The 26,755-nt window shown below is 48.4% G+C and overlaps 3 protein-coding genes across 7 annotated transcripts; all 3 read left to right on the top strand.

Annotated features, from left to right (window-relative positions):
• The first annotated feature begins 782 nt into the window (after positions 1–782).
• LOC142502514 (glutathione S-transferase Mu 1-like) lies at positions 783–6,770 on the top strand. Of its 3 annotated transcripts, none has more exons than XM_075613598.1 (8): positions 783–909; positions 2,768–2,843; positions 4,922–4,986; positions 5,197–5,278; positions 5,519–5,619; positions 5,696–5,791; positions 6,029–6,139; positions 6,542–6,770. In XM_075613598.1, exons 1-8 carry the CDS (start codon positions 877–879, stop codon positions 6,632–6,634), a joined length of 657 nt encoding a protein of 218 aa, XP_075469713.1. In that variant the 5' UTR covers positions 783–876; the 3' UTR covers positions 6,635–6,770. The 3 variants fall into 3 exon arrangements, with proteins under 3 accessions (XP_075469713.1, XP_075469715.1, XP_075469714.1); XM_075613599.1 differs by lacking the exon at positions 783–909 and adding an exon at positions 3,711–3,757; XM_075613600.1 differs by lacking the exon at positions 5,696–5,791.
• Positions 6,771–10,600: 3,830 nt separating this feature from the next.
• Positions 10,601–16,554, top strand: LOC142502513 (glutathione S-transferase Mu 1-like). Of its 2 annotated transcripts, none has more exons than XM_075613596.1 (8): positions 10,601–10,727; positions 12,584–12,659; positions 14,704–14,768; positions 14,979–15,060; positions 15,302–15,402; positions 15,479–15,574; positions 15,812–15,922; positions 16,326–16,554. In XM_075613596.1, the coding sequence occupies exons 1-8, from the start codon at positions 10,695–10,697 to the stop codon at positions 16,416–16,418; spliced, it is 657 nt and encodes a 218-aa protein (XP_075469711.1). In that variant the 5' UTR covers positions 10,601–10,694; the 3' UTR covers positions 16,419–16,554. The 2 variants fall into 2 exon arrangements, with proteins under 2 accessions (XP_075469711.1, XP_075469712.1); XM_075613597.1 differs by lacking the exon at positions 10,601–10,727 and adding an exon at positions 13,527–13,573.
• Positions 16,555–20,384: 3,830 nt separating this feature from the next.
• LOC142502510 (glutathione S-transferase Mu 1-like) lies at positions 20,385–26,343 on the top strand. 2 transcript variants are annotated; one of them, XM_075613592.1, is made up of 8 exons: positions 20,385–20,511; positions 22,370–22,445; positions 24,494–24,558; positions 24,768–24,849; positions 25,088–25,188; positions 25,265–25,360; positions 25,598–25,708; positions 26,115–26,343. In XM_075613592.1, exons 1-8 carry the CDS (start codon positions 20,479–20,481, stop codon positions 26,205–26,207), a joined length of 657 nt encoding a protein of 218 aa, XP_075469707.1. In that variant the 5' UTR covers positions 20,385–20,478; the 3' UTR covers positions 26,208–26,343. The 2 variants fall into 2 exon arrangements, with proteins under 2 accessions (XP_075469707.1, XP_075469709.1); XM_075613594.1 differs by lacking the exon at positions 20,385–20,511 and adding an exon at positions 23,313–23,359.
• The last annotated feature ends 412 nt before the right edge of the window (positions 26,344–26,755 follow it).

The following is a 26,755-nucleotide window of genomic DNA, read 5'->3' as shown; positions in this document are numbered from 1 at the left end:
TATATATACACACACACACGCGCATATCCTGCGATGACATCACTATCACTGGGCTGAAGAGGGCGGGGCTATGATTCCGCCTAGTCACCCAGGTCCCAGCACCGTGTGATGGGGGAAAGGAAGGAGCGTTACCTTGTGGGTGCCCACATAGTTAACCCCTTAAGGCCATAGTAATACCAAGGGGGGGGGGGGGGTGACAATTATAAAGCAATAATGTCAGAACTAGCCCAGAAATAAAAAAATTGATCTCAAAAAATAAAAAGTAATAGCAAAAAAAGGAACAAGAATTAAAAAAAAAAAAAAGTATTTATACTGTGACCCAAAGGTAGGAAGGGAATATGGAAGGAAAATGGTGCAACTTGCGTCAAACAAGGAGCATCTGCGTCACTGTGCGAACAGCTGCATGTACAGATGTAGCAAGTTACCGGAGACGGTGTCTGCCGCGGTCGCGCTGCGGGGGATCCAGAATTAAAAAATGAACCAATGTTGTCTCACGGTTTGCGACACGTGGTACACACCCCCTATGTGTTTTTACCGCTTCTATAAGTGTCTGTTGCAGAATAAAGATGGTGATGGGTGCGAATTGTCTCTGAGTCGCTGTGATCTCCGCGTCACTGAACTCACTGCAAATACAGTTCCCAATCATGACAGTCTGAGTCACTGGGATAGAATAAAATGGCCACGGGGCTTGCTGCAGAAACCACAGAATCCAAAAGAACTCATTAGCTGCTTCTGATTGTGCTGTCCCTTTAAATAGCCTGAGCTGTCAGATGGGGCTGGAGCTTTCTCAGAGCTGATTGGCTGAGAGACAATATATCACTAGGCAACAGTTGGGAAACTTTACTAGGAGGCAGAGGCCCAGTCTGATGTAGCAGGATGATGATACTGGGGTACTGGGACATCCGGGGGGTGAGTGTAATAGAGTATAAGGGGTTACTGGGTGGAGGTGGGTAATGAAGTGTGAGGGATATGGGAGGAGGAATAATGGTGGTATACTGGGAAGAGTGGGGTTATACTGCGAAGAGGGGTTATATTGAAGGGATGAGGGGGGTATAGTGGGAAGAGGGGTGTTATATTGAAGGGATGAGAGGGGTATACTGGGAAGAGGGGTTATATTGAAGGAATGAGGGGGGTATAGTGGGAAGAGTGGGGTTATATTGAAGGGATGAGGGGGGTATACTGGGAAGAGTGGGGTTATATTGAAGGGAGGAGGGGGGTATACTGGGAAGAGTGGGGTTATATTGAAGGGATGAGGGGGTATACTGGGAAGAGTGGGGCTATATTGAAGGGATGAGGGGGTATACTGGGAAGACTGGGGTTATATTGAAGGGAGGAGGGGGGTATACTGGGAAGAGTGGGGTTATATTGAAGGGATGAGGGGGGTATACTGGGAAGATGGGTTATATTGAAGGGATGAGGGGGGTATACTTGGAAGAGGGGTTATATTGAAGGGATGAGGGGGTTATACTGGGAAGACTGGGGTTATATTGAAGGGAGGAGGGGGGTATACTGGGAAGACTGGGGTTATATTGAAGGGAGGAGGGGGGTATACTGGGAAGATGGGTTATATTGAAGGGATGAGGGGGGTATACTGGGAAGAGTGGGGTTATATTGAAGGGATGAGGGGGGTATACTGGGAAGAGTGGGGTTATATTGAAGAGATGAGGGGGGTATACTGGGAAGAGTGGGGCTATATTGAAGGGATGAGGGGGTATACTGGGAAGACTGGGGTTATATTGAAGGGAGGAGGGGGGTATACTGGGAAGAGTGGGGTTATATTGAAGGGATGAGGGGGGTATACTGGGAAGATGGGTTATATTGAAGGGATGAGGGGGGTATACTGGGAAGAGTGGGGTTATATTGAAGAGATGAGGGGGTATACTGGGAAGAGTGGGGCTATATTGAAGGGATGAGGGGGTATACTGGGAAGAGTGGGGTTATATTGAAGGGATGAGGGGGTATACTGGGAAGAGTGGGGTTATATTGAAGGGATGAGGGGGCTATACTTGGAAGAGTGGGGTTATATTGAAGGGATGAGGGGGGTATACTGGGAAGAGTGGGGTTATATTGAAGGGATGAGGGGGGTATACTGGGAAGAGTGGGGTTATATTGAAGGGATGAGGGGGTATACTGGGAAGAGTGGGGTTATATTGAAGGGATGAGGGGGGTATACTGGGAAGAGTGGGGTTATATTGAAGGGATGAGGGGGGTATATTGGGAAGAGTGGGGTTATATTGAAGGGATGAGAGGGTATACTGGGAAGAGGGGTTATATTGAAGGGATGAGGGGGTATACTGGGAAGAGGGGTTATATTGAAGGGATGAGGGGGTATACTGGGAAGAGGGGTTATATTGAAGGGATGAGGGGGCTAAATTGGGAAGAGTGGGGTTATATTGAAGGGATGAGGGGGGTATACTGGGAAGAGTGGGGTTATATTGAAGGGATGAGGGGGGTATACTGGGAAGAGTGGGGTTATATTGAAGGGATGAGAGGGTATACTGGGAAGAGGGGTTATATTGAAGGGATGAGGGGGTCTACTGGGAAGAGTGGGGTTATATTGAAGGGATGAGGGGGGTATACTGGGAAGAGTGGGGTTATATTGAAGGGATGAGGGGGTATATTGGGAAGAGTGGGGTTATATTGAAGGGATGAGGGGGTATACTGGGAAGAGTGGGGTTATATTGAAGTAAGTGTATAATTGGGTGTTGGGTAACCCTTTCTTCCTTTGTCCATTCTCTCATTCTCCCTTTTTCTTTCCGACCTGTAGGTGGCTCACTCCATCCGTCTCCTGCTGGAATACACGGGGACCCCGTATGAGGAGACACGATATGTGACTGGGGGCGGTGAGTGCATCACACGCGTGTGTTTGGGATACCACACACATGCTGCCATGTTTTGTGGCTCCCTTAAACAACCCCTCTGATCCCGGCACCGTTGGGATCGCTGCAGCCTCCTGCCGGGACCCTTGGGAGGGGTAAGCAGTCTGTACATGGGGTATTTTCTCTCCCATGGGTCAGTGCTTCTCGCTGGATGAATTCTGTCTTCTCATGATGCAGCCGCTCAAAATGGTCCAGCAGATGTTGCATAGTTACATAGTAGTAGATGAGGTTGAAAAAAGAAATACGTCCATTAAGTTCAACCTATGCTAAATTTAGACAACAGATACTTTATCCTATATCTATACTTATTGATCCAGAGGACGGCAAACAAACGCCCCCGTGTTATTTAATCCAATGATCTCATAAGGGGAAAAATAAATTCCTTCCTGACTCCAAGAATTGGCAATCAGATTATTCCCTGGATCAACATCCTTCCCATGTTTACTTACTGGGTATATCCCTGTATACCTTTCCTTTCTAAAAAGATGTCAAACCTTTTTTTGAACAAATTTATTGTATCTGCCATCAGTCTCAATGGGTAACGAATTCCAGATTTTAACTGCCCTTACTGTAAAGAACTCTTTCCTTTGTTGCTGGTGAAATCTCCTTTCCTCCAAACGAAAGGGATGTCCCTGAGTCCTTTGTACTGCCCTTGGGATGAATAGTTAATTTGAAAGCTCCTTGTACTGTCCCCGAATATATTTGTATATAGTTATCATAGACGCCTCTTTTCTAATGTAAATACATCTAATTTTGCTAGCCTCTCCACATAAGATAGATTGTCCATCCCCTTTATTAATTTTGTGGCTCTTCTTTGCACTCTCGTTCCAGAATGTCTTTTCTAGGAGTTGTGCCCAAAATTGTACTCCATATTCAAGGTGTGGTCTTACTCATGCTTTCTAAAAGGGCATAATTATGTTTACTTCCCTTCCATCCATTGCCCGTTTAATGCAAGATAAGATCTTGTTTGCCTTTGCAGCTACTGCATGACATTGGGCACTATTGCTAAGCCTGCTGTCTACAAGCACTCCTAAATCCTTCTCCATCAAGGATTCCCCCAATTTATCCCCATTTAATTTGTAAGTCGTCTTTTTATTCTTGTTTCCCAAATGCATAACCTTACATTTATCTGTATTAAACCTCATCTGACATTTACGTCTCTCCAAGTCCTTCTGGAGAGAAATTACATCCTGCTCTGATTCTGTTACCTTACACAATTTAGTATAATCAGCAAAGATGGAGACTTTGCTCTCGATCCCAACCTCAAGGTCATTAATAAACAAGTTAAAAAGCAGGGGTCCCAGTACCAATCCTTGAGGTACTCCATGACTGGATGCATGACTGAGTGCTTTTATGCAATGGAAGTGAAGTGACTGCTCTGAATGCAACCTGTGTCTGACCCAGTTAGCACAAGGAGCTTTGTACTTGGAGGATAGCTCTGCATTGTGGAGGATCTGGGACAGTTTTACACACCCAACTCTTCCCTGTATCAAAGCGCCTTGGGGAGAGCAGTGTTCTGTGCCGGGTGATGGGGCAGAGCTGATTTTTGAAAGATTCTCACAATATTTCTGTGAATAACTTAAATATATATATATATATATATATATATATATATATATATATATATATATATATATATATATATAAAGTAGTTGTGACTGTATAAATAAGTTATTGTAATATCATTCTTTAACCTGACAGTAGTAGATGCATGGATCAACCTTCCAGCTGTGGGTGGAAATACAGTGAAGGGGTTGAAGTTAACTTGTATGTGGTGTGACACTGTATCACACTATAGCCGGCACTCGCTGAGCCGCGGGGTAAGAGTATCACACCCCCATCTTGTGTTAATTGCTATTAGTTAGTGACCGTTAACGCCACATCGGGGAGTGATGCCACGCATTGCGGTTTGGGAAGCCCGGCTTATGTATTTAAGACACTGTAACATTGTGTGTACGCAGGGTGCCACGCCCTGTGTACGCAGGGTGCCACGCCCTGTGTGGGGTGTACCGGTGTGTCACACAGATTCCTCTCTTCTTTAGCCCCAGATTACGACAAGAGCCAGTGGCTGGACGTGAAGGAGACGCTGGGACTGGACTTCCCCAATGTACAAGTGACCTGGGGGGGGGGGGGGGTGGGAGATGTGTGGGGTGGTGGGAGATATGTGGGGGGGATATTGGGAGACTTGGACTTCACTAATGCACACGTGGGCTAAAGCCTCTAAATTGGTGGGATCATTTCATTTGCTGACTTTGGGAGGTTAGGGGGGGAAACCCATTTCATGGGGGGTGATACTTGTTACCCTCTCGTCCTGCAGATGCCGTACCTGTTGGACGGAGATGTGAAGCTGTCCCAGAGTAACGCCATCCTGCGCTACATTGCACGCAAGCACGGACTGTGTAAGAATCTGCCCCATAGTCTCCCAGTAATACCCCTTGAGGCAAGAGTCTTCCCTTCCCCCCCCCCCCCCCCAATTAAGGGGTGGTTGATGCTATGTGCCGATAATGCTGTTTTTGACAAATTGCCCATTGCTTTCATTTTGGCATTTTTACCGGAAATGGCCATTCTGCTGCTTTGGCACATCTAGAATCAGCCACCAAGTGTCACCCACCTCCCCATTGAGTCTCTCTTCTCACCAGGTGGGGAGTTGGAGGAAGAGCAGATCCGTGTGGATTTGGTGGAGAGCCATACAATAGATTTTCGGATGAGCCTTCTCGCCCTCGCCTATAACCCCCTGTTTGTGAGTCTGAGGGATGGGGAGATATTTGGGGGTTGAGATCAATATTAACCTGTTGCTTTTCCAACCCTCCCCCCAGGAGACACTGAAGGGGCCGTTCCTGGAGAAGTTACCTGTCATACTAACAAGATTCTCTCGCTTCCTTGGCAGCAGGGCTTGGTTTGCAGGAGAAAAGGTGCCCCCCCCCCTCAAACACCCCATCTCTTCCTTCCTCCCGTCCCCCCCAGCACCCCATCTCATTCCCTTGCCATACATCCTATCATCTTTCCCCTCCAATTCCTCTTCTCCGCTATCTGCTTTCTCTCCTGCTCCCCTGGGAGGTGGCAGTGCCAGGTGATGCCTTGGCAAACCTTGCGAGGGGCCCCCTGGGGTGTGTGGGTGGGATTCTGACTGCTCCCCCTTATCCCCCCAGATAACCTTTGCTGACTTCCTGATGTACGATGTTTTGGATCAACACCGGATGCTGGAACCAAAGTGTCTGCAAAGCTTCAAGAACCTGAAGGATTTCCTGACCCGATTTGAGGTGACTCTCACACCACAGGTGTCTTATCAGCCCCACTTTGACTATCTTATTAGTGCCCCCCCCCCCCAGCTGTCATCCGAGACCAGGGTGTATCTCTGCACACTGCCGGAGTTCTGTTACCATCAGGGCTTCTTCCCCCTCCACTCTTGCTGGGCATAAGGGCAGTAAGTAAATGTGGTGTAATGGATAAGGGTATACTATGGCCTGAATGCTGCTGTGCTGATTCTGCAGACCCAGTTATTGTTACATGGGTATTGATACTCCTATAATTATTCAGATGACTTTCCATATTGAGTTTTGGAAACGGAATTTCTCCCCCAATTAGGAACGTCATTGGTGTAGTTGTGCGCAATCCCCCCCCCCCCCTTGCTCTTTAACCTGCTACCTTTCTTCCTCCCCCAGGCTTTGCCTCCTGTTGCTGCGTATATGAAGTCCCCTCGCTTCATGAAGACCCCGATCTACAACCGCATGGCAGCCTGGTCCAACTGCAAATAGGGGGTCCTGTATATCCCCCCTTGTGCACTCTCCTCTTATGCTTTTTTTTTTTTGTATGACCCCTTCCTTACTATTTCTGCAGTAGCAGGATTACAATAGTCACAATAAATTGACCATTTGTCTATGTATAACTTTATATAGTGCCCACAATGTACTCTGCGCTGTATGAAAGAATGCAGTGAGGGAAAAGGGTTTAAGGTGAGAGAGCTGTAGCCAGGCGAGGGATTTAGGCTAAGGCCCCGGTAACTCCGCTGCAACGCGCGCCCGCGAGATTGGCGGCGCGTGCAGCCGATTCCCCGGTCTGCAGCTCACTGCAGGCAGAGAGACCGGGGGGGGGGGGGGGGGGCGTGACGGGGGCGCAGCCATGACGTCACCCGGCAGGTTCACCCTCATTGGCTGAGCCGCCAGGGGGCGTGCCGTATCGCTCGTCGCGAGTCCTGCTCTCAATTCTATTGACAGCAGGAGCAACTCTCGCCCCAGCGCTGCGGCCTCCCCTTGCAGCGGGCCCGGCGCCATTGAGGGGAGGGCTCTCGTCCGTGCAGCGTCCGCCACAGCGGACGCTGTAGTAGGCAGCGGGGTCAAGGCCTTAAGGAGGAGATGAGTAGAGACGATTGTGGGAGAAAGTAAAATTATTCTAGCGACAGAATTTTATATAGATTGCAGGGGAGAAAGTGGTGAGGCAGGGAGGCCTGTTAGCTGTAATGCTACAGTAATCCACATGGGAGAGGATAAGGGCATGCACCAGCGTTTTAGCAGCAGCGTGGCACAGAAAAGGGCAGATCTTGGCAATATTACAGAGCAAGAAGGAGCACATTTTAGCCATGCCGTGAATAGTAAAGGGACGTGACGGCGGCCGGGCAGGCGTCTGCCAGGAACAGCTCCAAGGTAACAGCAGCCAAAACCTCCACTGTGTGATGTGGAGACGCACTCACATTACAGGCAGTGATGTGATATGGGACACGTGACGGGTGTAGAGGGAGAAAGGGGGTGGCTGGTATTAAAGGAGTTGCACCCCATATGGCCATCTCCTGACCTCACCAGAGAGACAAGGGGTTAACTGGATTGTGGTCCAGGGATGAGGTTTGCACCTTGTTATACCTTGAAAATGTATGTTCCCCTGTTCCCATGTTTCATTATAAGCATGTATTTTAATGTTTTAAAGTGCATTTCTGTATCTCCAGTTCTGGAGGTCGCAGAGAGTTCATATTTGGCCAATATGTGGAGTCGCTGTAGGCATTAAAAACTGGCAAAGGTCGACCCACTGAGCCCACCAGAATGGAACTTATTAATATGTGTAGATATTAAAGTGTATATGTATTTTATTTTGGATCTGTTCTGAAAATGCAGACGCCATTTGCTAGGCTAATAGGTCATGAAGGGCAGACGGCTGAGTAGCCTAAGCACGGTGATCAAAAAGTAACTGCCTTGATTGTTACCCAATGTCTAGGGATTAAGTATTAATCAATGAACAAACTCTGTTACCTGAGGGCATGGGTTAGTCTGTTAGTCTGTTGTCTCCACATTAGAGAGTGGATACAGATAATTGTTCACCAATAGGCTGTGTTCAATGTTAAGAATAGGGTTGCACAGGTATATAAACTGTGTCAACCCTACAGTTTTTAGTTGTGCTGGAGTTGTGCTTCTGATTCCATTTTGAATGTCACTGGACTGCTGGAGAATTGCTAGCTGATACTTCTCCATCCCCCAACCCTAAGTAAGTGTTACCTTCTTGTCTGTTAATTGTACTATATTGCTGTGTTCACCTTATTTAAGGAATAAATTATATTTTATTATATCTAAGCCTCGTTCAGTTCAACCCAGATATTTGGTGTTCATTATATCTTGTCATAAGCTACTGTGACAAGCTCTATAATTAACTGGTGGCAGCGGCGGGATTGAACTGAACCTGTATTACAGTGTACGGTAATTACCCTGTAATATAGTGGGAACTCGAAGGGAATTGCGAGTTCCTGGGACTAAAGATATTGAACACACAGTAGTGCAACAGTTAACACAAGTTGTAACACCACCTCACTGCTGCGACTGAACCATGAGCTCAGCTGAAGGCTCATCCAACATGTGGACCCGAGCTCAGCTGAAGGACAAGTGCCGTGAATATGGACTGCCTTATGAGAACCAGGAGGTCGCAGACATGGTTGACGCAATCGGTGACTATGAAGCCCGGCTTGCAGAGCCTCAGGATACGGCTCAGCTTGCCCTTTTACAGCCACCCGGAGATCAGGGAAGGAACCCAGCGCTGGGGTGGCGGAATCTCGGGGAGGGAACGAGTGCACCTCCCGGGAGCAGTGCAACAGGAGGGGTACTGGTTGCTGCGGCTACCAGTCCGTTCACCCCTGAAATGTTGGCACTGATTACTGCATGGGGAGACAGAGGGACACCGGAGAAGCGGCTGCAGTTTATCACTATGGCAGTGAACAGACCCGCTTATTGCCCCCCTGTCCAACCCAACCAAGATGAACTCAAACTGGATCAGCACAGTTTCACCAAGTTCGTGGAAGGTACTGATCAGATCGACAGTTTTCTAAAGAACTTTGAGACACAGTGTCGGCGGTACAAAGTGCTTCCCCAGCATAGGGTTGCACGTTTGGACCCCTTACTGTCCGGCTTGGCTAAGCTGACGATGATGGCGCTTCCAGATGAGTATGCTGATGACTACGAACACCTGAAAGAACTGTTATTGTTTCAGTACGGTTTTACCCCTGAAGCCTACCGGGGTAAATTCCGGCAGGAGGAGAGGCAGCCCCAGGAGTCCTATGTTACCTACGTGACCCGCATGGCTTTATACGGGATACGCTGGGTGGAGGGCTATGAGGCACGGACTTACCAATGCCTGCTGGACCTCATCTTTCAGGAGCAGCTCATGGAGCAGTGCCCACAGGCGGTGAGGGCTTGGGTGTTCGACAAGAAGCCCAAGACTTACCAGGAGGCGGCGAGGTTTGCAGATGACTATGTGGCCAGCCGAGCCCTGATGACCGCCAAAACAGTAGCCAAGGCAGCGGCGGCACCGGCCAGAAGGTCTGCCAATACCCACCAATGGACTCAGAGGCCAACTGTCCCCAACTATAAAACAATACAGGGAATCCTTACCATAAACTAGACATCTGCAGTATAAACCTATATACACTATTCACAGTGAGGTCCCTCACCGGCAAACCTCAATATATATACACACACACACGCGCATATCCTGCGATGACATCACTATCACTGGGCTGAAGAGGGCGGGGCTATGATTCCGCCTAGTCACCCAGGTCCCAGCACTGTGTGATGGGGGAAAGGAAGGAGCGTTACCTTGTGGGTGCCCACATAGTTAACCCCTTAAGGCCATAGTAATACCAAGGGGGGGGGGGGGGGGGTGACAATTATAAAGCAATAATGTCAGAACTAGCCCAGAAATAAAAAAATTGATCTCAAAAAATAAAAAGTAATAGCAAAAAAAGGAACAAGAATTAAAAAAAAAAAAAAAGTATTTATACTGTGACCCAAAGGTAGGAAGGGAATATGGAAGGAAAATGGTGCAACTTGCGTCAAACAAGGAGCATCTGCGTCACTGTGCGAACAGCTGCATGTACAGATGTAGCAAGTTACCGGAGACGGTGTCTGCCGCGGTCGCGCTGCGGGGGATCCAGAATTAAAAAATGAACCAATGTTGTCTCACGGTTTGCGACACGTGGTACACACCCCCTATGTGTTTTTACCGCTTCTATAAGTGTCTGTTGCAGAATAAAGATGGTGATGGGTGCGAATTGTCTCTGAGTCGCTGTGATCTCCGCGTCACTGAACTCACTGCAAATACAGTTCCCAATCATGACAGTCTGAGTCACTGGGATAGAATAAAATGGCCACGGGGCTTGCTGCAGAAACCACAGAATCCAAAAGAACTCATTAGCTGCTTCTGATTGTGCTGTCCCTTTAAATAGCCTGAGCTGTCAGATGGGGCTGGAGCTTTCTCAGAGCTGATTGGCTGAGAGACAATATATCACTAGGCAACAGTTGGGAAACTTTACTAGGAGGCAGAGGCCCAGTCTGATGTAGCAGGATGATGATACTGGGGTACTGGGACATCCGGGGGGTGAGTGTAATAGAGTATAAGGGGTTACTGGGTGGAGGTGGGTAATGAAGTGTGAGGGATATGGGAGGAGGAATAATGGTGGTATACTGGGAAGAGTGGGGTTATACTGCGAAGAGGGGTTATATTGAAGGGATGAGGGGGGTATAGTGGGAAGAGGGGTGTTATATTGAAGGGATGAGAGGGGTATACTGGGAAGAGGGGTTATATTGAAGGAATGAGGGGGGTATAGTGGGAAGAGTGGGGTTATATTGAAGGGATGAGGGGGGTATACTGGGAAGAGTGGGGTTATATTGAAGGGAGGAGGGGGGTATACTGGGAAGAGTGGGGTTATATTGAAGGGATGAGGGGGTATACTGGGAAGAGTGGGGCTATATTGAAGGGATGAGGGGGTATACTGGGAAGACTGGGGTTATATTGAAGGGAGGAGGGGGGTATACTGGGAAGAGTGGGGTTATATTGAAGGGATGAGGGGGGTATACTGGGAAGATGGGTTATATTGAAGGGATGAGGGGGGTATACTTGGAAGAGGGGTTATATTGAAGGGATGAGGGGGTTATACTGGGAAGACTGGGGTTATATTGAAGGGAGGAGGGGGGTATACTGGGAAGACTGGGGTTATATTGAAGGGAGGAGGGGGGTATACTGGGAAGATGGGTTATATTGAAGGGATGAGGGGGGTATACTGGGAAGAGTGGGGTTATATTGAAGGGATGAGGGGGGTATACTGGGAAGAGTGGGGTTATATTGAAGAGATGAGGGGGGTATACTGGGAAGAGTGGGGCTATATTGAAGGGATGAGGGGGTATACTGGGAAGACTGGGGTTATATTGAAGGGAGGAGGGGGGTATACTGGGAAGAGTGGGGTTATATTGAAGGGATGAGGGGGGTATACTGGGAAGATGGGTTATATTGAAGGGATGAGGGGGGTATACTGGGAAGAGTGGGGTTATATTGAAGAGATGAGGGGGTATACTGGGAAGAGTGGGGCTATATTGAAGGGATGAGGGGGTATACTGGGAAGAGTGGGGTTATATTGAAGGGATGAGGGGGTATACTGGGAAGAGTGGGGTTATATTGAAGGGATGAGGGGGCTATACTTGGAAGAGTGGGGTTATATTGAAGGGATGAGGGGGGTATACTGGGAAGAGTGGGGTTATATTGAAGGGATGAGGGGGGTATACTGGGAAGAGTGGGGTTATATTGAAGGGATGAGGGGGTATACTGGGAAGAGTGGGGTTATATTGAAGGGATGAGGGGGGTATACTGGGAAGAGTGGGGTTATATTGAAGGGATGAGGGGGGTATATTGGGAAGAGTGGGGTTATATTGAAGGGATGAGAGGGTATACTGGGAAGAGGGGTTATATTGAAGGGATGAGGGGGTATACTGGGAAGAGGGGTTATATTGAAGGGATGAGGGGGTATACTGGGAAGAGGGGTTATATTGAAGGGATGAGGGGGCTAAATTGGGAAGAGTGGGGTTATATTGAAGGGATGAGGGGGGTATACTGGGAAGAGTGGGGTTATATTGAAGGGATGAGGGGGGTATACTGGGAAGAGTGGGGTTATATTGAAGGGATGAGAGGGTATACTGGGAAGAGGGGTTATATTGAAGGGATGAGGGGGTCTACTGGGAAGAGTGGGGTTATATTGAAGGGATGAGGGGGGTATACTGGGAAGAGTGGGGTTATATTGAAGGGATGAGGGGGTATATTGGGAAGAGGGGTTATATTGAAGGGATGAGGGGGTATACTGGGAAGAGTGGGGTTATATTGAAGTAAGTGTATAATTGGGTGTTGGGTAACCCTTTCTTCCTTTGTCCATTCTCTCATTCTCCCTTTTTCTTTCCGACCTGTAGGTGGCTCACTCCATCCGTCTCCTGCTGGAATACACGGGGACCCCGTATGAGGAGACACGATATGTGACTGGGGGCGGTGAGTGCATCACACGCGTGTGTTTGGGATACCACACACATGCTGCCATGTTTTGTGGCTCCCTTAAACAACCCCTCTGATCCCGGCACCGTTGGGATCGCTGCAGCCTCCTGCCGGGACCCTTGGGAGGGGTAAGCAGTCTGTACATGGGGTATTTTCTCTCCCATGGGTCAGTGCTTCTCGCTGGATGAATTCTGTCTTCTCATGATGCAGCCGCTCAAAATGGTCCAGCAGATGTTGCATACTTACATAGTAGTAGATGAGGTTGAAAAAAGAAATACGTCCATTAAGTTCAACCTATGCTAAATTTAGACAACAGATACTTTATCCTATATCTATACTTATTGATCCAGAGGACGGCAAACAAACGCCCCCGTGTTATTTAATCCAATGATCTCATAAGGGGAAAAATAAATTCCTTCCTGACTCCAAGAATTGGCAATCAGATTATTCCCTGGATCAACATCCTTCCCATGTTTACTTACTGGGTATATCCCTGTATACCTTTCCTTTCTAAAAAGATGTCAAACCTTTTTTTGAACAAATTTATTGTATCTGCCATCAGTCTCAATGGGTAACGAATTCCAGATTTTAACTGCCCTTACTGTAAAGAACTCTTTCCTTTGTTGCTGGTGAAATCTCCTTTCCTCCAAACGAAAGGGATGTCCCTGAGTCCTTTGTACTGCCCTTGGGATGAATAGTTAATTTGAAAGCTCCTTGTACTGTCCCCGAATATATTTGTATATAGTTATCATAGACGCCTCTTTTCTAATGTAAATACATCTAATTTTGCTAGCCTCTCCACATAAGATAGATTGTCCATCCCCTTTATTAATTTTGTGGCTCTTCTTTGCACTCTCGTTCCAGAATGTCTTTTCTAGGAGTTGTGCCCAAAATTGTACTCCATATTCAAGGTGTGGTCTTACTCATGCTTTCTAAAAGGGCATAATTATGTTTACTTCCCTTCCATCCATTGCCCGTTTAATGCAAGATAAGATCTTGTTTGCCTTTGCAGCTACTGCATGACATTGGGCACTATTGCTAAGCCTGCTGTCTACAAGCACTCCTAAATCCTTCTCCATCAAGGATTCCCCCAATTTATCCCCATTTAATTTGTAAGTCGTCTTTTTATTCTTGTTTCCCAAATGCATAACCTTACATTTATCTGTATTAAACCTCATCTGACATTTACGTCTCTCCAAGTCCTTCTGGAGAGAAATTACATCCTGCTCTGATTCTGTTACCTTACACAATTTAGTATAATCAGCAAAGATGGAGACTTTGCTCTCGATCCCAACCTCAAGGTCATTAATAAACAAGTTAAAAAGCAGGGGTCCCAGTACCAATCCTTGAGGTACTCCATGACTGGATGCATGACTGAGTGCTTTTATGCAATGGAAGTGAAGTGACTGCTCTGAATGCAACCTGTGTCTGACCCAGTTAGCACAAGGAGCTTTGTACTTGGAGGATAGCTCTGCATTGTGGAGGATCTGGGACAGTTTTACACACCCAACTCTTCCCTGTATCAAAGCGCCTTGGGGAGAGCAGTGTTCTGTGCCGGGTGATGGGGCAGAGCTGATTTTTGAAAGATTCTCACAATATTTCTGTGAATAACTTAAATATATATATATATATATATATATATATAAAGTAGTTGTGACTGTATAAATAAGTTATTGTAATATCATTCTTTAACCTGACAGTAGTAGATGCATGGATCAACCTTCCAGCTGTGGGTGGAAATACAGTGAAGGGGTTGAAGTTAACTTGTATGTGGTGTGACACTGTATCACACTATAGCCGGCACTCGCTGAGCCGCGGGGTAAGAGTATCACACCCCCATCTTGTGTTAATTGCTATTAGTTAGTGACCGTTAACGCCACATCGGGGAGTGATGCCACGCATTGCGGTTTGGGAAGCCCGGCTTATGTATTTAAGACACTGTAACATTGTGTGTACGCAGGGTGCCACGCCCTGTGTACGCAGGGTGCCACGCCCTGTGTGGGGTGTACCGGTGTGTCACACAGATTCCTCTCTTCTTTAGCCCCAGATTACGACAAGAGCCAGTGGCTGGACGTGAAGGAGACGCTGGGACTGGACTTCCCCAATGTACAAGTGACCTGGGGGGGGGGGGGGGTGGGAGATGTGTGGGGTGGTGGGAGATATGTGGGGGGGATATTGGGAGACTTGGACTTCACTAATGCACACGTGGGCTAAAGCCTCTAAATTGGTGGGATCATTTCATTTGCTGACTTTGGGAGGTTAGGGGGGGAAACCCATTTCATGGGGGGTGATACTTGTTACCCTCTCGTCCTGCAGATGCCGTACCTGTTGGACGGAGATGTGAAGCTGTCCCAGAGTAACGCCATCCTGCGCTACATTGCACGCAAGCACGGACTGTGTAAGAATCTGCCCCATAGTCTCCCAGTAATACCCCTTGAGGCAAGAGTCTTCCCTTCCCCCCCCCCCCCCCCCAATTAAGGGGTGGTTGATGCTATGTGCCGATAATGCTGTTTTTGACAAATTGCCCATTGCTTTCATTTTGGCATTTTTACCGGAAATGGCCATTCTGCTGCTTTGGCACATCTAGAATCAGCCACCAAGTGTCACCCACCTCCCCATTGAGTCTCTCTTCTCACCAGGTGGGGAGTTGGAGGAAGAGCAGATCCGTGTGGATTTGGTGGAGAGCCATACAATAGATTTTCGGATGAGCCTTCTCGCCCTCGCCTATAACCCCCTGTTTGTGAGTCTGAGGGATGGGGAGATATTTGGGGGTTGAGATCAATATTAACCTGTTGCTTTTCCAACCCTCCCCCCAGGAGACACTGAAGGGGCCGTTCCTGGAGAAGTTACCTGTCATACTAACAAGATTCTCTCGCTTCCTTGGCAGCAGGGCTTGGTTTGCAGGAGAAAAGGTGCCCCCCCCCCTCAAACACCCCATCTCTTCCTTCCTCCCGTCCCCCCCAGCACCCCATCTCATTCCCTTGCCATACATCCTATCATCTTTCCCCTCCAATTCCTCTTCTCCGCTATCTGCTTTCTCTCCTGCTCCCCTGGGAGGTGGCAGTGCCAGGTGATGCCTTGGCAAACCTTGCGAGGGGCCCCCTGGGGTGTGTGGGTGGGATTCTGACTGCTCCCCCTTATCCCCCCAGATAACCTTTGCTGACTTCCTGATGTACGATGTTTTGGATCAACACCGGATGCTGGAACCAAAGTGTCTGCAAAGCTTCAAGAACCTGAAGGATTTCCTGACCCGATTTGAGGTGACTCTCACACCACAGGTGTCTTATCAGCCCCACTTTGACTATCTTATTAGTGCCCCCCCCCCCCCAGCTGTCATCCGAGACCAGGGTGTATCTCTGCACACTGCCGGAGTTCTGTTACCATCAGGGCTTCTTCCCCCTCCACTCTTGCTGGGCATAAGGGCAGTAAGTAAATGTGGTGTAATGGATAAGGGTATACTATGGCCTGAATGCTGCTGTGCTGATTCTGCAGACCCAGTTATTGTTACATGGGTATTGATACTCCTATAATTATTCAGATGACTTTCCATATTGAGTTTTGGAAACGGAATTTCTCCCCCAATTAGGAACGTCATTGGTGTAGTTGTGCGCAATCCCCCCCCCCCCCTTGCTCTTTAACCTGCTACCTTTCTTCCTCCCCCAGGCTTTGCCTCCTGTTGCTGCGTATATGAAGTCCCCTCGCTTCATGAAGACCCCGATCTACAACCGCATGGCAGCCTGGTCCAACTGCAAATAGGGGGTCCTGTATATCCCCCCTTGTGCACTCTCCTCTTATGCTTTTTTTTTTTTGTATGACCCCTTCCTTACTATTTCTGCAGTAGCAGGATTACAATAGTCACAATAAATTGACCATTTGTCTATGTATAACTTTATATAGTGCCCACAATGTACTCTGCGCTGTATGAAAGAATGCAGTGAGGGAAAAGGGTTTAAGGTGAGAGAGCTGTAGCCAGGCGAGGGATTTAGGCTAAGGCCCCGGTAACTCCGCTGCAACGCGCGCCCGCGAGATTGGCGGCGCGTGCAGCCGATTCCCCGGTCTGCAGCTCACTGCAGGCAGAGAACCGGGGGGGGGGGGGGGGGGCGTGACGGGGGCGCAGCCATGACGTCACCCGGCAGGTTCACCCTCATTGGCTGAGCCGCCAGGGGGCGTGCCGTATCGCTCGTCGCGAGTCCTGCTCTCAATTCTATTGACAGCAGGAGCAACTCTCGCCCCAGCGCTGCGGCCTCCCCTTGCAGCGGGCCCGGCGCCATTGAGGGGAGGGCTCTCGTCCGTGCAGCGTCCGCCACAGCGGACGCTGTAGTAGGCAGCGGGGTCAAGGCCTTAAGGAGGAGATGAGTAGAGACGATTGTGGGAGAAAGTAAAATTATTCTAGCGACAGAATTTTATATAGATTGCAGGGGAGAAAGTGGTGAGGCAGGGAGGCCTGTTAGCTGTAATGCTACAGTAATCCACATGGGAGAGGATAAGGGCATGCACCAGCGTTTTAGCAGCAGCGTGGCACAGAAAAGGGCAGATCTTGGCAATATTACAGAGCAAGAAGGAGCACATTTTAGCCATGCCGTGAATAGTGAAGGAAAGGGACGTGACGGCGGCCGGGCAGGCGTCTGCCAGGAACAGCTCCAAGGTAACAGCAGCCAAAACCTCCACTGTGTGATGTGGAGACGCACTCACATTACAGGCAGTGATGTGATATGGGACACGTGACGGGTGTAGAGGGAGAAAGGGGGTGGCTGGTATTAAAGGAGTTGCACCCCATATGGCCATCTCCTGACCTCACCAGAGAGACAAGGGGTTAACTGGATTGTGGTCCAGGGATGAGGTTTGCACCTTGTTATACCTTGAAAATGTATGTTCCCCTGTTCCCATGTTTCATTATAAGCATGTATTTTAATGTTTTAAAGTGCATTTCTGTATCTCCAGTTCTGGAGGTCGCAGAGAGTTCATATTTGGCCAATATGTGGAGTCGCTGTAGGCATTAAAAACTGGCAAAGGTCGACCCACTGAGCCCACCAGAATGGAACTTATTAATATGTGTAGATATTAAAGTGTATATGTATTTTATTTTGGATCTGTTCTGAAAATGCAGACGCCATTTGCTAGGCTAATAGGTCATGAAGGGCAGACGGCTGAGTAGCCTAAGCACGGTGATCAAAAAGTAACTGCCTTGATTGTTACCCAATGTCTAGGGATTAAGTATTAATCAATGAACAAACTCTGTTACCTGAGGGCATGGGTTAGTCTGTTAGTCTGTTGTCTCCACATTAGAGAGTGGATACAGATAATTGTTCACCAATAGGCTGTGTTCAATGTTAAGAATAGGGTTGCACAGGTATATAAACTGTGTCAACCCTACAGTTTTTAGTTGTGCTGGAGTTGTGCTTCTGATTCCATTTTGAATGTCACTGGACTGCTGGAGAATTGCTAGCTGATACTTCTCCATCCCCCAACCCTAAGTAAGTGTTACCTTCTTGTCTGTTAATTGTACTATATTGCTGTGTTCACCTTATTTAAGGAATAAATTATATTTTATTATATCTAAGCCTCGTTCAGTTCAACCCAGATATTTGGTGTTCATTATATCTTGTCATAAGCTACTGTGACAAGCTCTATAATTAACTGGTGGCAGCGGCGGGATTGAACTGAACCTGTATTACAGTGTACGGTAATTACCCTGTAATATAGTGGGAACTCGAAGGGAATTGCGAGTTCCTGGGACTAAAGATATTGAACACACAGTAGTGCAACAGTTAACACAAGTTGTAACACCACCTCACTGCTGCGACTGAACCATGAGCTCAGCTGAAGGCTCATCCAACATGTGGACCCGAGCTCAGCTGAAGGACAAGTGCCGTGAATATGGACTGCCTTATGAGAACCAGGAGGTCGCAGACATGGTTGACGCAATCGGTGACTATGAAGCCCGGCTTGCAGAGCCTCAGGATACGGCTCAGCTTGCCCTTTTACAGCCACCCGGAGATCAGGGAAGGAACCCAGCGCTGGGGTGGCGGAATCTCGGGGAGGGAACGAGTGCACCTCCCGGGAGCAGTGCAACAGGAGGGGTACTGGTTGCTGCGGCTACCAGTCCGTTCACCCCTGAAATGTTGGCACTGATTACTGCATGGGGAGACAGAGGGACACCGGAGAAGCGGCTGCAGTTTATCACTATGGCAGTGAACAGACCCGCTTATTGCCCCCCTGTCCAACCCAACCAAGATGAACTCAAACTGGATCAGCACAGTTTCACCAAGTTCGTGGAAGGTACTGATCAGATCGACAGTTTTCTAAAGAACTTTGAGACACAGTGTCGGCGGTACAAAGTGCTTCCCCAGCATAGGGTTGCACGTTTGGACCCCTTACTGTCCGGCTTGGCTAAGCTGACGATGATGGCGCTTCCAGATGAGTATGCTGATGACTACAAACACCTGAAAGAACTGTTATTGTTTCAGTACGGTTTTACCCCTGAAGCCTACCGGGGTAAATTCCGGCAGGAGGAGAGGCAGCCCCAGGAGTCCTATGTTACCTACGTGACCCGCATGGCTTTATACGGGATACGCTGGGTGGAGGGCTATGAGGCACGGACTTACCAATGCCTGCTGGACCTCATCTTTCAGGAGCAGCTCATGGAGCAGTGCCCACAGGCGGTGAGGGCTTGGGTGTTCGACAAGAAGCCCAAGACTTACCAGGAGGCGGCGAGGTTTGCAGATGACTATGTGGCCAGCCGAGCCCTGATGACCGCCAAAACAGTAGCCAAGGCAGCGGCGGCACCGGCCAGAAGGTCTGCCAATACCCACCAATGGACTCAGAGGCCAACTGTCCCCAACTATAAAACAATACAGGGAATCCTTACCATAAACTAGACATCTGCAGTATAAACCTATATACACTATTCACAGTGAGGTCCCTCACCGGCAAACCTCAATATATATACACACACACACGCGCATATCCTGCGATGACATCACTATCACTGGGCTGAAGAGGGCGGGGCTATGATTCCGCCTAGTCACCCAGGTCCCAGCACTGTGTGATGGGGGAAAGGAAGGAGCGTTACCTTGTGGGTGCCCACATAGTTAACCCCTTAAGGCCATAGTAATACCAAGGGGGGGGGGGGGTGACAATTATAAAGCAATAATGTCAGAACTAGCCCAGAAATAAAAAAATTGATCTCAAAAAATAAAAAGTAATAGCAAAAAAAGGAACAAGAATTAAAAAAAAAAAAAAAGTATTTATACTGTGACCCAAAGGTAGGAAGGGAATATGGAAGGAAAATGGTGCAACTTGCGTCAAACAAGGAGCATCTGCGTCACTGTGCGAACAGCTGCATGTACAGATGTAGCAAGTTACCGGAGACGGTGTCTGCCGCGGTCGCGCTGCGGGGGATCCAGAATTAAAAAATGAACCAATGTTGTCTCACGGTTTGCGACACGTGGTACACACCCCCTATGTGTTTTTACCGCTTCTATAAGTGTCTGTTGCAGAATAAAGATGGTGATGGGTGCGAATTGTCTCTGAGTCGCTGTGATCTCCGCGTCACTGAACTCACTGCAAATACAGTTCCCAATCATGACAGTCTGAGTCACTGGGATAGAATAAAATGGCCACGGGGCTTGCTGCAGAAACCACAGAATCCAAAAGAACTCATTAGCTGCTTCTGATTGTGCTGTCCCTTTAAATAGCCTGAGCTGTCAGATGGGGCTGGAGCTTTCTCAGAGCTGATTGGCTGAGAGACAATATATCACTAGGCAACAGTTGGGAAACTTTACTAGGAGGCAGAGGCCCAGTCTGATGTAGCAGGATGATGATACTGGGGTACTGGGACATCCGGGGGGTGAGTGTAATAGAGTATAAGGGGTTACTGGGTGGAGGTGGGTAATGAAGTGTGAGGGATATGGGAGGAGGAATAATGGTGGTATACTGGGAAGAGTGGGGTTATACTGCGAAGAGGGGTTATATTGAAGGGATGAGGGGGGTATAGTGGGAAGAGGGGTGTTATATTGAAGGGATGAGAGGGGTATACTGGGAAGAGGGGTTATATTGAAGGAATGAGGGGGGTATAGTGGGAAGAGTGGGGTTATATTGAAGGGATGAGGGGGGTATACTGGGAAGAGTGGGGTTATATTGAAGGGAGGAGGGGGGTATACTGGGAAGAGTGGGGTTATATTGAAGGGATGAGGGGGTATACTGGGAAGAGTGGGGCTATATTGAAGGGATGAGGGGGTATACTGGGAAGACTGGGGTTATATTGAAGGGAGGAGGGGGGTATACTGGGAAGAGTGGGGTTATATTGAAGGGATGAGGGGGGTATACTGGGAAGATGGGTTATATTGAAGGGATGAGGGGGGTATACTTGGAAGAGGGGTTATATTGAAGGGATGAGGGGGTTATACTGGGAAGACTGGGGTTATATTGAAGGGAGGAGGGGGGTATACTGGGAAGACTGGGGTTATATTGAAGGGAGGAGGGGGGTATACTGGGAAGATGGGTTATATTGAAGGGATGAGGGGGGTATACTGGGAAGAGTGGGGTTATATTGAAGGGATGAGGGGGGTATACTGGGAAGAGTGGGGTTATATTGAAGAGATGAGGGGGGTATACTGGGAAGAGTGGGGCTATATTGAAGGGATGAGGGGGTATACTGGGAAGACTGGGGTTATATTGAAGGGAGGAGGGGGGTATACTGGGAAGAGTGGGGTTATATTGAAGGGATGAGGGGGGTATACTGGGAAGATGGGTTATATTGAAGGGATGAGGGGGGTATACTGGGAAGAGTGGGGTTATATTGAAGAGATGAGGGGGTATACTGGGAAGAGTGGGGCTATATTGAAGGGATGAGGGGGTATACTGGGAAGAGTGGGGTTATATTGAAGGGATGAGGGGGTATACTGGGAAGAGTGGGGTTATATTGAAGGGATGAGGGGGCTATACTTGGAAGAGTGGGGTTATATTGAAGGGATGAGGGGGGTATACTGGGAAGAGTGGGGTTATATTGAAGGGATGAGGGGGGTATACTGGGAAGAGTGGGGTTATATTGAAGGGATGAGGGGGTATACTGGGAAGAGTGGGGTTATATTGAAGGGATGAGGGGGGTATACTGGGATGAGTGGGGTTATATTGAAGGGATGAGGGGGGTATATTGGGAAGAGTGGGGTTATATTGAAGGGATGAGAGGGTATACTGGGAAGAGGGGTTATATTGAAGGGATGAGGGGGTATACTGGGAAGAGGGGTTATATTGAAGGGATGAGGGGGTATACTGGGAAGAGGGGTTATATTGAAGGGATGAGGGGGCTAAATTGGGAAGAGTGGGGTTATATTGAAGGGATGAGGGGGGTATACTGGGAAGAGTGGGGTTATATTGAAGGGATGAGGGGGGTATACTGGGAAGAGTGGGGTTATATTGAAGGGATGAGAGGGTATACTGGGAAGAGGGGTTATATTGAAGGGATGAGGGGGTCTACTGGGAAGAGTGGGGTTATATTGAAGGGATGAGGGGGGTATACTGGGAAGAGTGGGGTTATATTGAAGGGATGAGGGGGTATATTGGGAAGAGTGGGGTTATATTGAAGGGATGAGGGGGTATACTGGGAAGAGTGGGGTTATATTGAAGTAAGTGTATAATTGGGTGTTGGGTAACCCTTTCTTCCTTTGTCCATTCTCTCATTCTCCCTTTTTCTTTCCGACCTGTAGGTGGCTCACTCCATCCGTCTCCTGCTGGAATACACGGGGACCCCGTATGAGGAGACACGATATGTGACTGGGGGCGGTGAGTGCATCACACGCGTGTGTTTGGGATACCACACACATGCTGCCATGTTTTGTGGCTCCCTTAAACAACCCCTCTGATCCCGGCACCGTTGGGATCGCTGCAGCCTCCTGCCGGGACCCTTGGGAGGGGTAAGCAGTCTGTACATGGGGTATTTTCTCTCCCATGGGTCAGTGCTTCTCGCTGGATGAATTCTGTCTTCTCATGATGCAGCCGCTCAAAATGGTCCAGCAGATGTTGCATAGTTACATAGTAGTAGATGAGGTTGAAAAAAGAAATACGTCCATTAAGTTCAACCTATGCTAAATTTAGACAACAGATACTTTATCCTATATCTATACTTATTGATCCAGAGGACGGCAAACAAACGCCCCCGTGTTATTTAATCCAATGATCTCATAAGGGGAAAAATAAATTCCTTCCTGACTCCAAGAATTGGCAATCAGATTATTCCCTGGATCAACATCCTTCCCATGTTTACTTACTGGGTATATCCCTGTATACCTTTCCTTTCTAAAAAGATGTCAAACCTTTTTTTGAACAAATTTATTGTATCTGCCATCAGTCTCAATGGGTAACGAATTCCAGATTTTAACTGCCCTTACTGTAAAGAACTCTTTCCTTTGTTGCTGGTGAAATCTCCTTTCCTCCAAACGAAAGGGATGTCCCTGAGTCCTTTGTACTGCCCTTGGGATGAATAGTTAATTTGAAAGCTCCTTGTACTGTCCCCGAATATATTTGTATATAGTTATCATAGACGCCTCTTTTCTAATGTAAATACATCTAATTTTGCTAGCCTCTCCACATAAGATAGATTGTCCATCCCCTTTATTAATTTTGTGGCTCTTCTTTGCACTCTCGTTCCAGAATGTCTTTTCTAGGAGTTGTGCCCAAAATTGTACTCCATATTCAAGGTGTGGTCTTACTCATGCTTTCTAAAAGGGCATAATTATGTTTACTTCCCTTCCATCCATTGCCCGTTTAATGCAAGATAAGATCTTGTTTGCCTTTGCAGCTACTGCATGACATTGGGCACTATTGCTAAGCCTGCTGTCTACAAGCACTCCTAAATCCTTCTCCATCAAGGATTCCCCCAATTTATCCCCATTTAATTTGTAAGTCGTCTTTTTATTCTTGTTTCCCAAATGCATAACCTTACATTTATCTGTATTAAACCTCATCTGACATTTACGTCTCTCCAAGTCCTTCTGGAGAGAAATTACATCCTGCTCTGATTCTGTTACCTTACACAATTTAGTATAATCAGCAAAGATGGAGACTTTGCTCTCGATCCCAACCTCAAGGTCATTAATAAACAAGTTAAAAAGCAGGGGTCCCAGTACCAATCCTTGAGGTACTCCATGACTGGATGCATGACTGAGTGCTTTTATGCAATGGAAGTGAAGTGACTGCTCTGAATGCAACCTGTGTCTGACCCAGTTAGCACAAGGAGCTTTGTACTTGGAGGATAGCTCTGCATTGTGGAGGATCTGGGACAGTTTTACACACCCAACTCTTCCCTGTATCAAAGCGCCTTGGGGAGAGCAGTGTTCTGTGCCGGGTGATGGGGCAGAGCTGATTTTTGAAAGATTCTCACAATATTTCTGTGAATAACTTAAATATATATATATATATATATATATATATATATAAAGTAGTTGTGACTGTATAAATAAGTTATTGTAATATCATTCTTTAACCTGACAGTAGTAGATGCATGGATCAACCTTCCAGCTGTGGGTGGAAATACAGTGAAGGGGTTGAAGTTAACTTGTATGTGGTGTGACACTGTATCACACTATAGCCGGCACTCGCTGAGCCGCGGGGTAAGAGTATCACACCCCCATCTTGTGTTAATTGCTATTAGTTAGTGACCGTTAACGCCACATCGGGGAGTGATGCCACGCATTGCGGTTTGGGAAGCCCGGCTTATGTATTTAAGACACTGTAACATTGTGTGTACGCAGGGTGCCACGCCCTGTGTACGCAGGGTGCCACGCCCTGTGTGGGGTGTACCGGTGTGTCACACAGATTCCTCTCTTCTTTAGCCCCAGATTACGACAAGAGCCAGTGGCTGGACGTGAAGGAGACGCTGGGACTGGACTTCCCCAATGTACAAGTGACCTGGGGGGGGAGGGGGTGGGAGATGTGTGGGGTGGTGGGAGATATGTGGGGGGGATATTGGGAGACTTGGACTTCACTAATGCACACGTGGGCTAAAGCCTCTAAATTGGTGGGATCATTTCATTTGCTGACTTTGGGAGGTTAGGGGGGGAAACCCATTTCATGGGGGGTGATACTTGTTACCCTCTCGTCCTGCAGATGCCGTACCTGTTGGACGGAGATGTGAAGCTGTCCCAGAGTAACGCCATCCTGCGCTACATTGCACGCAAGCACGGACTGTGTAAGAATCTGCCCCATAGTCTCCCAGTAATACCCCTTGAGGCAAGAGTCTTCCCTTCCCCCCCCCCCCCCAATTAAGGGGTGGTTGATGCTATGTGCCGATAATGCTGTTTTTGACAAATTGCCCATTGCTTTCATTTTGGCATTTTTACCGGAAATGGCCATTCTGCTGCTTTGGCACATCTAGAATCAGCCACCAAGTGTCACCCACCTCCCCATTGAGTCTCTCTTCTCACCAGGTGGGGAGTTGGAGGAAGAGCAGATCCGTGTGGATTTGGTGGAGAGCCATACAATAGATTTTCGGATGAGCCTTCTCGCCCTCGCCTATAACCCCCTGTTTGTGAGTCTGAGGGATGGGGAGATATTTGGGGGTTGAGATCAATATTAACCTGTTGCTTTTCCAACCCTCCCCCCAGGAGACACTGAAGGGGCCGTTCCTGGAGAAGTTACCTGTCATACTAACAAGATTCTCTCGCTTCCTTGGCAGCAGGGCTTGGTTTGCAGGAGAAAAGGTGCCCCCCCCCCTCAAACACCCCATCTCTTCCTTCCTCCCGTCCCCCCCAGCACCCCATCTCATTCCCTTGCCATACATCCTATCATCTTTCCCCTCCAATTCCTCTTCTCCGCTATCTGCTTTCTCTCCTGCTCCCCTGGGAGGTGGCAGTGCCAGGTGATGCCTTGGCAAACCTTGCGAGGGGCCCCCTGGGGTGTGTGGGTGGGATTCTGACTGCTCCCCCTTATCCCCCCAGATAACCTTTGCTGACTTCCTGATGTACGATGTTTTGGATCAACACCGGATGCTGGAACCAAAGTGTCTGCAAAGCTTCAAGAACCTGAAGGATTTCCTGACCCGATTTGAGGTGACTCTCACACCACAGGTGTCTTATCAGCCCCACTTTGACTATCTTATTAGTGCCCCCCCCCCCCCAGCTGTCATCCGAGACCAGGGTGTATCTCTGCACACTGCCGGAGTTCTGTTACCATCAGGGCTTCTTCCCCCTCCACTCTTGCTGGGCATAAGGGCAGTAAGTAAATGTGGTGTAATGGATAAGGGTATACTATGGCCTGAATGCTGCTGTGCTGATTCTGCAGACCCAGTTATTGTTACATGGGTATTGATACTCCTATAATTATTCAGATGACTTTCCATATTGAGTTTTGGAAACGGAATTTCTCCCCCAATTAGGAACGTCATTGGTGTAGTTGTGCGCAATCCCCCCCCCCCCCCCCTTGCTCTTTAACCTGCTACCTTTCTTCCTCCCCCAGGCTTTGCCTCCTGTTGCTGCGTATATGAAGTCCCCTCGCTTCATGAAGACCCCGATCTACAACCGCATGGCAGCCTGGTCCAACTGCAAATAGGGGGTCCTGTATATCCCCCCTTGTGCACTCTCCTCTTATGCTTTTTTTTTTTTGTATGACCCCTTCCTTACTATTTCTGCAGTAGCAGGATTACAATAGTCACAATAAATTGACCATTTGTCTATGTATAACTTTATATAGTGCCCACAATGTACTCTGCGCTGTATGAAAGAATGCAGTGAGGGAAAAGGGTTTAAGGTGAGAGAGCTGTAGCCAGGCGAGGGATTTAGGCTAAGGCCCCGGTAACTCCGCTGCAACGCGCGCCCGCGAGATTGGCGGCGCGTGCAGCCGATTCCCCAGTCTGCAGCTCACTGCAGGCAGAGAGACCGGGGGGGGGGGGGGGGGCGTGACGGGGGCGCAGCCATGACGTCACCCGGCAGGTTCACCCTCATTGGCTGAGCCGCCAGGGGGCGTGCCGTATCGCTCGTCGCGAGTCCTGCTCTCAATTCTATTGACAGCAGGAGCAACTCTCGCCCCAGCGCTGCGGCCTCCCCTTGCAGCGGGCCCGGCGCCATTGAGGGGAGGGCTCTCGTCCGTGCAGCGTCCGC

The sequence above is a fragment of the Ascaphus truei genome, chromosome 9, assembly GCF_040206685.1.
Source record: "Ascaphus truei isolate aAscTru1 chromosome 9, aAscTru1.hap1, whole genome shotgun sequence".
In the NCBI taxonomy this organism is placed as follows: domain Eukaryota; kingdom Metazoa; phylum Chordata; class Amphibia; order Anura; family Ascaphidae; genus Ascaphus; species Ascaphus truei.
The sequence above is the reverse complement of the archived record's forward strand: the minus strand, read 5'-3'. Positions and strand labels throughout refer to the sequence as shown.